The sequence below is a fragment of the Micropterus salmoides genome, unplaced genomic scaffold, assembly GCF_014851395.1.
Source record: "Micropterus salmoides isolate LMB-PRFRI ecotype aquatic unplaced genomic scaffold, ASM1485139v1 Ms_hic_scaffold_3, whole genome shotgun sequence".
In the NCBI taxonomy this organism is placed as follows: domain Eukaryota; kingdom Metazoa; phylum Chordata; class Actinopteri; order Centrarchiformes; family Centrarchidae; genus Micropterus; species Micropterus salmoides.
Window position 1 is genome coordinate 7,706,395 of NW_024042261.1, and position 13,040 is coordinate 7,719,434.

The window sequence follows — 13,040 nt, forward strand, 5'->3', positions numbered from 1 at the left end:
ACTAACTAGTCAATGTTTAAATGTCTGACAGATAAAGCTACTGCTGACTTAACCACAGATATGACAACAAATAAATTGGACAATCCATAGTTTAATGTTATTGGTCATCTGCTCGCAGACCGCCCTCCTCCATGCAGCAAAGCACAACCACCACCTGATGGTAGCGGATCTGATCCATTTGGGGGCAAACGTCAATGAGACGAACAGCTCGGGAAAGTCCTGCCTCCACCTCACTGCTGAGAAAGGCTACATCAGAGTCCTGGAGGTTAGAGCCTTGTTTTCCTCTCTACTGCTCAAAATCGCCATCACAGAAATGTCTGAGTCAGTGCTTGCGAGCTGCACAGACTTATTCCGATCATGTTTAGCAACATGACACCATTTGCTCCTTACATGTATATTGGTTGTCATGTCAGGAATGTTCCATCTGCGTCGGCATTAGTCTTTATACAGGTCAGATGAAAAGGTCTGACAAAAAGCAACAGAGCCGGTTTTTGATTGACACACCATCTGTGTACAGCGTGTCATTAATGTGGTATTTAAATAGCACCATGCGTTGAGTGAACTTGTTTCCCGATTGCATTTATATGATAGATGAAGAGTGGGCTGTAGAGAACAACAAGGATTAGCACATAGTTCACTTTGATGCTTGTGTGTGTTGATCACATGTAGATGTGTGATGTTTTACAGGCGACGCTGTATAGCAACCTGGGTAACCTGTCTCGTGCTTCAGAGTAAATGCTTTCTCTGAACTGTGTTTGCTTTAATGGCACAGCTCAAATACACACAAGACGGAAATGTTTTTCTACTCTCTTTGAAGAGCACATCTAAGGTCAACACACACAGACCCTGTTTTCTTGTCGGCACACTGCACCAGTGAAGGCACCGTGTTTTTTCTGTATGTTGGTTACTCTCCATGTGTCACAGTGGAGTGGAAGCGCAGAGTGGGGATAGCTGAGGGCCATCAAGCAGTGCACTTTCATTGTGATGTCAAGATTTTTTTACACCGTCGGCCTTTGAGACTAGAGCTGAAACGATTATTCAATTAATGGAAATCAATCAATAATCAATTGATCTGCACCTATTTTGATAATCAGTTAATTGTCATTTTACAATCTAAACTGACAAAACATTTGCTGGTTTCAGCTTCTCAGTTTTGAGGATTTATTTTTTTAACTGAATATCTTTTGGCTTTGGGGCTGTTTGTTGGTTGTTGGTTAATAACAAGCATTTTAAAGACAACACTTCAGAGTAGGGCTGGGCGATATGGCCAAAAATGTTATCACGATAAAAACATTTCATATCATTCGATATCGATAATTATCACGATATATGTCAAATCGTTATTTCTTTCAAGTTTAAAGTTTTTTCTGTGTTTTTTATTGGCCCTACTTCAGAGTCAGGGAAATTTGTGAAGGACTTTTTAAAAAATTATTTTTTCATTTTACATTTTAAAAACTAAACCATTCAATTTAATAATTGGTAGAATCATTAGTTTCAGCACTATTTTAGCCATAGTTCACCATGGATTGTGATTAGCTTCGTTAGTAAAGGGAGAGACATGGTGTGGTTAACTGATTTATACCACGGCTTGGTGTAATTTCCTATTGTGACATGTTCTTTAGAACATCAAATATCTTTGGATCAGACCTATGATGTAGTCCCAGTTTTCTGACCGTATTACACGTGCATATCAACACACCGAGTTTGCTGTGAAGTTTAAATAAAGTGCTCATTGTGCCAGTTGTCGGTAGTAGACAGTACAGAGAGCAACATGGGTGAAATCCTTCTGCTCGTTCCCCTGCATTTGGGCTGAGGACCACAGATATTTTAGAAAGCTAAGGTTCAACAGAATGCCGGAATTTGTTAGTAGGCAAAATTTAAAGCTGTTATTTGATCAGATATTGGTGTTCAGGCTATAAAAATAATACTGTTAAAATATAGCATTAAAACAAGGCAAGATCAATTTTATCATAATTTCCACGCATGGAATATATGATTTCATACATAAGTTATAGCCATAGCCTGCACGTCTTAACAATCAGACTTCCGCAGAGAAGAACATATATTAGTGTGTGACGTGATCCCTGTCTGTCATATCAGCTTGATCATCACTGAAAATGTCCTGGAAAATTATCTCAATAGCAAGAACATACTCATTTGGCTGCCTGCAGCCAGCTGTAGGCAGCAGGTATGTGCTCCTTCAACACATCATCAAAACACTGTTGTTCATGCCAACTCAAGTGGGTGTAACTCAAATTAAATCTTGTGCAACTTCCACCAACTGCGCAAACATCTGCGCTCTTGTACACATCAAACTGTACACTGGCTTCTAGTGGTGGGGCGCAAATCTTCAGCAGTGTAGGAGATGTTGATGTTGTCGGGACACAGTTAGCACAGTTCACAATGAGAAGGTTTGTTTCTGTCATTAATCTCAGTCATTGTGCACCAGTCTGTTCCGTCTATCTTCATCCAAGAGCACCTGGACCACAGCAGCTGTGGTACCGTTGAGTATGTTGGGAAATATGGCAACGCTTACTGTTTACACTGTATTCACATTTGGACGGCTTTATTCTAACTCTAGTGTGTACTCCATTACCAAAGAATAACAAACTACTGTATGTTATTGAGATCAATGTTTTTGAAGGCAGATGTATGTTTTCTTTTAGGTTCTAAAACACTCAATGATGGAAGGTGTGTATGTTGACGTTGAAGCCGCCGATAACTCTGGTAAGTAACTTACTTTCAAATCCTTGAGGCTTCTTAATAATGACAAACTATGTTAATAAAAGCTCTGTTCAATTAGTGTTTGATTTAATTCATTTGAATCACGAACGAATCAGCACTTAATTTTTCTATTAACATGTTTATTTTGTTGAGGAAACAGGACTGAAATAATATTTAACTTAATTTTAATCATGCATATTTCTTGAAAAAAGATTTTATTGATTTATTTGCTTTGAATGTTCTACCTCCGAAGTGTTTGTCATGTTCTGACCTCAAAGAAAAGTTTAAAACCGTTCACCCAATGTGAAAGAAATAATGATTTGACATTTATCCTGATAATTATCAAAATGTAATGAAATTGTTTATTGTAATAACATTTTCTGCCATATCCCCCAGTCCTAAGTTATAGTAAGTATAGTTCATCTGCATAAGAAGTTACCAAATAATTGTTTATAAGAAACATTACAATCACTTTTTTGTCCCATATTGAAAATAATGCATGTTTGCCAAAATTAGTATCAGCAAGAAACTAATAAAATATTGTAAACGTTGTGTGGTGTTGCATAATCAGTAATATTAGGGAAGAAAGTAGGAGTATATTAACAAAGTGACATCCAGTTAGTGAAACCAAAATGAAAATACTTAGCAACAGAATAAAAAGTTGCATTGACAGCATACCCTCTGTCTAGAATTAGTTAAATTTGTTTGTGAGAACAGTTTCCGTTGAGATCAATTGGTTTGTTGTTCTTTGTCAGTTACCATCTTACAGTTAGGTTTAGGAATGGTTAGATATTTAGGAGTGTTTGTAGTGAATGTAACCTCCTCAGAAGTCTATTAATCTAAATGTTTGCATGTGTGTTCTCAGGAATGAGTGTCATCCAGTGTGCTTCACTGGCTCTGAAAGCCACAGTACGTGAGCTGGAAAGCAGTAAAACCCCCAATCACACCAGACTCAACACGTTGCGCCAAGAGCAGATGATGGAGACTCTGGAGTGTCTGCTACAGATGGGCAGCTACCTGCATAGCATGGTATGACACTGTAAGATTTTTACATTAAAATAAAGATCAAATCCAGTTATTTATTACACTGTAATGACTGGAAACCTGGAAAATTCTATCTAAGAGCATTAGATCCATGTTACAACCTAATGCCATTTTGAGGAACTTTTGAATTATAATTGAAGGAGACTTGATCAAGGAAAGCTACTCCCTTTGTACAGTAGCCCTAGCAACTAACCAGGCACTATACCATGACTTCCTGCATGCTCAGACCAGCAGACCCCTCAGCAGCAGCCAAGCAGCTCTGTTGTCTCGCTGCTCGCTCACAGCTCACTAACCGTTTTAGCCAGGGGACATTCAAAGAGTGCTGAAGACGTCAAGTACAGTTGTCTGTTTGTACTTTTTGGCAGGGCAGCACATCGTGAAGAGCATGAACAAATGATGAGTCAATGTCAACTGTGAACTTGGTAAACAAACTGCACAACCTTTACAGTTGGTCTGGTTCATCACTGTTCCCTTGTGGTATTCATCTTCAGTTTGATTTTAAAGTGTCATACAGAGAAATTTGTGTCAGCGGTGATTGCCAAGTTCTCCATAATGAAAATGGAAAGACTTTCTGGTTGACCAGAAACTTTTCTTTTGATTTGACTGTCATCATTAAGCTGGTAGCGTGCCTTTATTCAAGAGTGAAAGGTCATGTCAACAATAGGATACCATGAGTGGATGAAAACTAGTGACTACAGGTCAACATTTCCATTTGTCCAAATCTCATGACGCCTGAATTCAGTTGAGTATAGCCAAGTTAGCTAACCTTTAAAATAAACAGTAAAACAACACAAAACATGGCAACACTCAGCTTCAGAGTTTAAAGTCGGGTCACGTACAGCCCATGGCGATCCATCCTTGAACCGTTACAGAGCTTGTTAGGTTGTGGAACTTTGGAAGCAGTCATCTTTTAACATGCCCTGAAGTGTACAGTATGAACTTTGCGGTTTTTGCGGTGCTTGCCATCCTCCGCGGTAGGCTTGACCAATAGCGCGGTATTTCAACACTTTGTCAGGCTTTCTCAAAGCGTCTGTATCTTACGCCCTAAGATGAAACCATGTTGGTGCAGCTGGTTCCCGTTGTTAAGTCAGTAGGCTACACTGTGCTGTTGTTTTAATGTTAATATGTTTAATAATAAATAGCTATCATGCTAACATGCTTAACAAATCCTCCTGCTTTCTGCCTTAATGTAAATATTCAAGCTAACAGTGTACGAGCAGTCTGCATTTAACTAGTTAGTCATGCTCGTTGATGTAGCCTGATGAAGGCAGACCAAATTATTATAATCTTATTATTACAAAAAAGACAAACTACTCTTATTTCATGTGGATGTTACTGATGTAATGTTACCACCACAGTGGATCTTCCTCAGGTAAACATAAAGAAGTGAACACCTGTATTTAATAGAAAATTACTTATGAAGCATCACAGAATTATCTCCTAATTTGATTTGTTTGTCAAATCATAATTTAATATGGGTGACATCAAGAAAATAAGTTATATTTTTAAACAATGTTTATTTATTGGAGTACTAAAATATAATATTAATGCAATATTAATTATTATTATTAATATTTATTATTCTCAACTACTCAAGTACATTTTGTAGTAAATACTTTTGTACTCTTACTAAAGTACTTATTTTCATGACCACTTTTACTTCTACTTGTTTTAGCAAAGTAACAGCACTTTTACGTGAGTACAGTTTTTGACTACTCACCTCTGTATATTAACTGAACTTGTTACACAGACTTTTGATAACAAATGTTTTTCCTCTCTTTCTCAGGGGAGCTGGAGTATGCAATCAAGTATTGCTTGATTACTCTGCACATCCGCCCGGCAGGACATTTTGAGACCCGACGGTACTGTTCTGAGTTGTTCAGGCTTGAATTTGTCATGGAGAGGGACCATAATTAGTGGGGTTCTTTCACTCTCTAAACATGTGTTCAGGCCTGCTAAGTAAAGCATCTGATGTTATGTGTGTGGTAAAAATGCCTGACTTGCAATCAGGTTTTTATTGTAACCTGCACAGAAATGTTTGGTGCCCATTAATTGGTTTCTGTGAAACTTCCATTGTTTGTTACATTAAAGTAACAAGTTGTCCTCAGGGTGTTTTAAGGATCCAGTGATATCTTAAAAGCCTGGTCCCCAAATAAACTGTCGAGCGGGGAAGTGATCTAAAACACAAGGTTTTAGGTTATATTGTAATATTAAGGCAACAGTACCACAGTTTTTATCACTGAATATATTACAAAATGTCCGGTCAATAGATACGTGCATAAAGATTATTCTCTTGCAAGAACGGGAAGTTTCCTCTCCCCACTGGGTTCCAGCTGGATTTATAGCCTAAAAGATTTAGAGCCATAGTATTTATATATTGGATCTTCTAAAAGTCTTGTATACTAGAGGACATTACAAGTTTTAGTAAGCATTAGGGCTGGGCGATATGGCCCAAATCTTCTAACACACTAACTGTATTGTAATGTTAATGGTATTTATCACTATACAGTAAGTGTTCTGTATGCATTTAAGAAATTGTGTATAATAATCATACTGTACCGTACTTCATCGCATTTGATTATTTTATAACTCGTCCTGCTCTGTATTTACAGTTTCACTCTCCTCCGTGTTTTCTTGTCACACTTTTTCTGTGCGGCTGGCAAACCAGCTTAGAGGTGCATTACCTCTGCTTACCACATTCTCATGTCACGTGAGAACTTGGTAAGCAGTCCTGCTGTCCAAATCCCCCATGCCTTGTGAGGCAGCTGGATTCACAAGATCTCACGGAAATCCAGCCCTGATTTGCTACAGTCTGCCCTGAATATATAGCAGAAGCACTAAGGGATAAGTTTCCGCAGTGGAAACAGTTTTGCCAAATTTCTACCAGTGGACGCATGTTTACCATGGCACGGTTTATACTGTCATATCGCCCAACCCTTGCAAGCACTGTATGGTGTCTTGGAGTAAATACTGCATATGTTCATGTTGTAAACTTTGAACTGTGGTCTGTCTTTGACATGTTTTTATGAATTTTTTTTTTTTTTTTTTTTTTTAATGCTTAAAGGAATACTTGGGCATTTTGGTAAATGCAACTTTACTGGGAGTAAGAGGAGTTGAGTTAAATCACTTTGCGTTCTATAGAGAAGCATTCATAATGTGTTTAGCCTAGCTACCTTAGCTCGGTGACCGGAAGCAGGGGAAAGCACAAGGTCAAAGGTGCATTCCAACACATCCGAAGAAGTCTCAAAGTACACAAAAACATGTAAACTTTTGTGCTAAGCCAGGCTAAACATGTTCTGGACCGTCTCAAGTGAACCTCAGATTGCTTAAAGTCATATGACCTATGCAGTCACTAATGTACTGTACTGTAATGTACTTACTAAGATGTTTATTAAATGTGGCGGCGGGCAACAACTACAAGGATAACGTCACAATAATGTAGCTGCAAGCGATAACATGGTGGATTTATAGAGGGACAAAGGGAGCTTTTTTCAATTACTTATAATGATGTGAGTATTTTGAAGTGATAGTCAACAAGTGGTATGAAATGCATTGGCTTAGAAAAAACCATGGTCACATAAAGAACTTTCTAGTAGCAAAGACTGGTTTATATGTATGTTGTTAAACAACAACAATTATTTACTGATTCAAGAGTTAAATAGTGGTATCCTACTGCAAGTAGTTATTTACTGATGGACAAGTGACCTAGTTGTGTTATTTAAAAGTATCTTACATTCATTTATGGTATCTTGCTACGTATGTGGGGGATTGTGTTGTAATGGAAGAAGTCAAATCAATATTCTTCTGAAAGTTCAATTGATCACTTGGGTGTTTATTTTACCCTGCAGGGATGTCATAGTTTATCCACTTCAAGTGAAAAAAGAACTACTGTTAAAGCTTTTACAGTGGGACCATTGTTACGAAACCTTTTCTTTTGTATTAGAATATAAAGGGGTTGGGGATCTGGTACCTGTTTGTATTAGAGTATTTTCTGTATTCAAAGCTGTAGAGGGGGGGGGAGTGTGGGTTTACTTTAGAAAACTCATCATTCATTGTGTGAGTCAGTTTTCAACTTCAAACATGTCACCATTATTACTCTCAGGTTGTGTTTTTTCTGGCACAATAATTCATTTAATCTTTGATGAATTACGCAGATACTTCAGACAGATAGTCTAAGGCTGAATTCAGACCAAATCCGGCGTTTCAGTGAAAGGCAGCAGGGTATTGTAGGCGTGTTTATTTGTGCTTAGCCGCTGTGAAACAATAACATTTTATTTCTGACGTATCTTTCTTGTTACGGCACTCCCTTTTCTCATTCACTCTCTTGGTCACTCAACCACCGCACGCTCTCTCGCTCTCGCTGTTTTTTTTTATCAGCACCCCCTCTGGCCTCCATCACAGCCTGAACAGACTACCCCTGTTCAAAACATATAAGGGGACCTGCAGTTTCACCTCAGCAATTTGGTCTGAATTCAGCCACAATTTTTCTGAATAAAAATATCGAATGAATTGCAAAATAAGACATTTAATCATCTAAATTTAAAAAAGTGCCAATAAACAAGTTTTAAATTCTTTTTGCTCTGCTCTTAAGAACATTAAATTGTGCACAGAAATGTAACTTCAGCAGCAGCATGTAAAAACAGCAGTTCTTTAATGATTGACATTGGTGGTGGGTATTGGTTGTCATTATCACAAATCATGCTTCTGGAACCATATGCAAATATTCATGTTAAAGATTCAATAAACTTCATTAAACATTTTCAGTTCATTTCTTTTAACAGTGTTCTCTACTGTTACACAAGCACATTGAAAACACAAGGACAAGTTTCCCCTGCTCTAGTCACAACAAAAAACAACATAAAATACAAAGATTTGTATTGGGAAGTGATTAATCAATATTAATATGATGTCCTTTGGAAAATGGTCAGCTCAGGTTGTATTTATATTGATCAAACTGCATCCTATAGATTACCTGTAGATTTCACAGTCCAAGTAAAGGCAACTTGATTGCAAAACCACAACCACCTTCAGCACTTAACTGAATATAATATAGCAGCATTCAATAAGACACATTCATATCTACATTGATGATAAACAGTATATATCTTGACATCTTTATTTTTTTAAGAAAATATGAATTGCAGTAGCTTACCCAGGGCTGCTCCAGAGTGTGACCCATTTGGTTACGCTGAATAACTTAGTTTAGCCCACTGCTAACTTGAATGGGGAATAATTGTGCAAGTCTTCTAGACTTTTCATGTGTTATCAACCGAATAGATCTTCATAGTAAAATGAGTCATTTCGCAGGGGTTGTGATGCTTTGGCCACCACTACAACTGGTTTGGGAGGGGGGGGGGGCAAGATCAAAGGGAAGACAGCCAAACTAGTTTCATTTGAGCAGCACTTTAAACATCAGCATCATCATCAGCAAGTTTTGTTTTACATAATGAAGTTTTGGCCATTTTTTTACATTTACCTGTAGGTGTTCCTGTTTACAATCACTTACATAACTATCAATGTGTATTGGAAATGACAGAAGGTGAGAATATACTGTTGTGGCGCTAAAGGTCAATTTTGTGGCGGTGCTACCAAAAAATTCTCAAGTACTTAATTTCAACCCAACTAACAAGGTTTGAAGCAGTGGAAGAGCGTCCCACAAGTATCACCGAGATTCGTTGGGACTTGCTTGGCCAGCATGAGTAGAGGCAGCAGCTGTGAGCATTTTGTTTCTCAGTGCCACAGTTTGACGGAAAATAATGTTTACCTGGGAAAGACTGCACCAATACCCACATTCTCAACCTAGAACATGACATGACTTAATAAATGACAAACTCTTCTGTCAGGCTTACTCACCACTTTACACAGAAATGCCCAACAAAGGCTACGGGCAGGTTGGCGCCTCTCCTCAGGCTTCTGACAAACAAAATGAGTCACTTGGGGGACAAGAAGAGGACTTAACAAGCAAGAAGGAACTGAATTACAAAACAGAAACCAACAATGGCGAGAGTGTAAAATGTTCCACACAACAGACCTAATTCAGAAAGTCAAATCATGCAGATGGAGTTGGCATGTGTTCATGCATGCTTGCCTGCATGTTCAAAGAGAGCAGGTGAGGCAGAAGGAATGTCAAAGTTGTTGACTTGAGACACCTGAGGGGGAAAGTGTTTGGGCTCATCAGACTGGTTCCATACTTTAATTACAGGTGTGACTGCATGAAGCTGTTGTTGTTGCCTTGTTGTCTTTAAAATTGCTCCTGAAAACTTTCACTCAGCAATCAGGCAAAACCATGGTGCCTTATCCTGATCTTCTTGATCTAGTCTGCGCAATCCTACCGTGATGTTTGACCATTTAATGTGCCATATAGGCCAACAAGTAGCAATAAGAAACACCCAGGCCACAACCCCACTCAATCACAACAGGAGGATGTATAAGCAGCTGATGAAAAGGTTTTTTAAAAATATCTTTTCATTTCATTATTGTCATAGAGGGTCTGTTTCATTCGCTCCAGTCACGAGGAGGACATCTCAGCCACCATCCAAAGGAAATGGTTCAGCACAGTTGTGTAGGCAGAAATCACAGTGTGGTTGGGCACAGTGAAAATCAGGTGGGCCTAGTTCTCCTCTACAATATATGATCTATAAAGCGTATCCTATGTTGTACTATAATAACTTAGACCATTACAAATATTATTGCCTGAATGCATCACAGTTTAATCACACAGGCGTTATTACAGGCACAACATGAACATAACCGGGCACGGCGGCCACATATTCTCACACAGCTGACAGACGCAGCAACAGCTTCAGAGCTACACTGCCACCAACATGCACAGTAACGTTAAAAAATACATTTGAACCTAGCCTGGAACGGCGGCCACAGATAGCGTAAACCACACACAAGCAAAGATGGTAGGTGCAGCAACATCAGCATGAATGGGTGGTGATGGCGCATAGATAAGATGCTTGCCTTTGGTGTGGGAGACCTGGGTTTGATTCCCACTGTGAAACAACTTAACCCCTCGTTGCTCCAGAGGTGTGTGACATATATAGCAATTGTAAGTCGCTTTGGATAAAAGCGTCAGCTCAAAATGAATGAAGCAGTTGTACAAAAACTACTAACTAAACTACCTCCTATTGAATAAACAATACCCCAACACTGTAAGTACAGTCTGAAATAGTAAATTAGCTTACTTTTGATGATTACAGCAGGAGACGACGGGGCTTGGTGTTGAACACGATTCAGTCAGTTCTCTTTCAAAGGAGAGCAGGGACAAAGAGTTCAGTCTGTGTGTCATCATTGACGCCCTGATGCCAGTTTTTATCCGATTGACAGTTGAAAACAGTCTTTCAACAGAACAGCTTGTTATGGGTAGGGTGACGAGGGCCCGCAGGAGACGATTCATTTTGGGAAATATGTCACTAGGACATGCGTCGAGCACCTCCACAAGGGATGGAAAGGTCCTGTCCGCTGTGACCTTTCTCTTCGGCCGCTGTACAAACACTGCATGTTCTGCATCTTCCACATCAATGGAAAAGTGTGTGCTGGCGAGCTGTATTAGTGCCTTGTCACCAAAGGTGTCTGACCGAGGCAAGCACGCAGCAGCGGCTCTCATAAACCCGTACGTGTCAGCCTTAAAACGAGTGTTCAGTTCCATGATCTGCCTGTCTAATATATAATTCCATATATTTTTTAGGTCAGAGGTGTCCTTTACAGGTGATGCTTTGCCCATAGTAGATTCAACCTGCATATCGCCCAACTTAGCTGGTAACTTCCTTTTTCGAGACCCGGTCATTTTCTGTCCTCCTGAATGTAGCGTAGCTCTCTTTAAGGCCTTCGATTAGATCAATGCAATCTGTAACTGATACGATGGAAGATTGCAAGCCCTTAGTGGCGTAGTCACTCATTTCAAATAATTTGTTGAACGTGACTAATAGAAACACAAATTTTCTGGTTTGCATTTGCTGAAGTAGGGAGTCAGCTTCAAGTTTTGTGTGGCTGGAGCTTTCAGAGAATTCAGCAAGGGTCTCCAAAATTGGGCCCAAAAGTGCCAGGACTTTACTTACTGATCTTGACCATGAGCTATGAGGTTCATAGGTTCGTAGGTAGCTTTATTGTCACACGTGCACAAGTACACAGTGAAATTTGTTTCTATTGGAGCAAGCCTCCGGGCCGCAGCTATATTCAGCGCCGCCACTCGTTTTCCAGAAAAGAATTAATGCAGACAGCAACATAGTATACATGACATCACAATACATAATAATACACAAGACAACACACATTACATGCGGTCACATGGTGGGATTTTTTGAGGTGACTTGTGAGGAAGAGAAATAAAGAGGGCAGTTTCGAGGCAGTCAGTTCGGGGATGGGGAGGGGGGGGTATATGGGGCGAGTAAGATAATGAGTCTGTGTTTGTGACGTATGAGGCTTCAGACTGACTATGTTGTTAAAAAGAAAAGTTCAGTTCATTGGCCTTGTCCTTAAGGAGAGATAAACCAGTGCGCAGGTGAAGATAGGAAGGCCAGCTGCAAGTTGTCTTCCCGCACGGGTGGAGGAGGGGAGGGGGAGGGAAGGGGCACTAAGACAATAATTTTTAATCCAATTTAGGTTGATTCGGATCTCTCTAGTTCTAGCGTTGTTTTCCCTGGTCGTAGCTGTTGCTGGATTTCCATAAATCTAGCATGTCTATGTGACCCTGTCATGAAACTATGCAGGTTGTTGATGACCTCGAAAAATGTTGAAATGCTGGGGGACACCTTTGATACTGTGCACAGGACGAGGTTAAGGCAATGGGAATTGCAATGCACATATATGGCGTGGATAAGTAGAGATGCTGCGATTTCCAGTATCTCATTCTGTATTTGGGGGCTCGTAAGTTTCCCGTTTCTTGGCAATTCATCATGTCGCCGTTTTATTTCTGGGTCATAGTTAGCGATTAGTTTAAATAATTCCAAGAAGTTGCCTCTGTTCAATGCCTCTTCATTTTCACGATGCCCACGCAATGGGATATCTTGTTTTGCACAGAATAAAATGAGGTCTATTACAACTTTAATGTGCTCTCTATTCCTTTCCACAAATGATTTGTTCATAGCATCATTGTTCAGCTGGTTGATAATATTTCACCGTCCAGTCTGGTGGCTTTGCTTGAATCCCTGGGCTCTGCCCAGCGCAGTAGAATGCGTCCTGCTACCCTCATGTTTAACACAACATTGGGAAATATGTTTCCAGTCATTGAACCCAATTTTAATAAATCGGTCCTCAGTGGGGAAATG

General features: G+C 39.5%; 1 protein-coding gene across 5 annotated transcripts in view; it reads left to right on the forward strand.

Moving 5' to 3' along the window:
* The window catches only part of zgc:113279 (uncharacterized protein LOC553749 homolog), a 13,330-nt gene extending 4,802 nt beyond the window's left edge, over nt 1-8,528 (forward strand). For all 5 annotated transcript variants that reach the window (XM_038692765.1, XM_038692763.1, XM_038692767.1 and 2 more), the window contains exons 9-12: nt 119-265; nt 2,667-2,727; nt 3,590-3,753; nt 5,555-8,528. In XM_038692765.1, the coding sequence (XP_038548693.1) occupies nt 119-265; nt 2,667-2,727; nt 3,590-3,753; nt 5,555-5,587 (405 nt within the window). In that variant the 3' untranslated portion in view covers nt 5,588-8,528. The remainder of the gene's footprint in view (nt 1-118; nt 266-2,666; nt 2,728-3,589; nt 3,754-5,554) is intronic.
* Nucleotides 8,529-13,040: the final 4,512 nt, after the last annotated feature.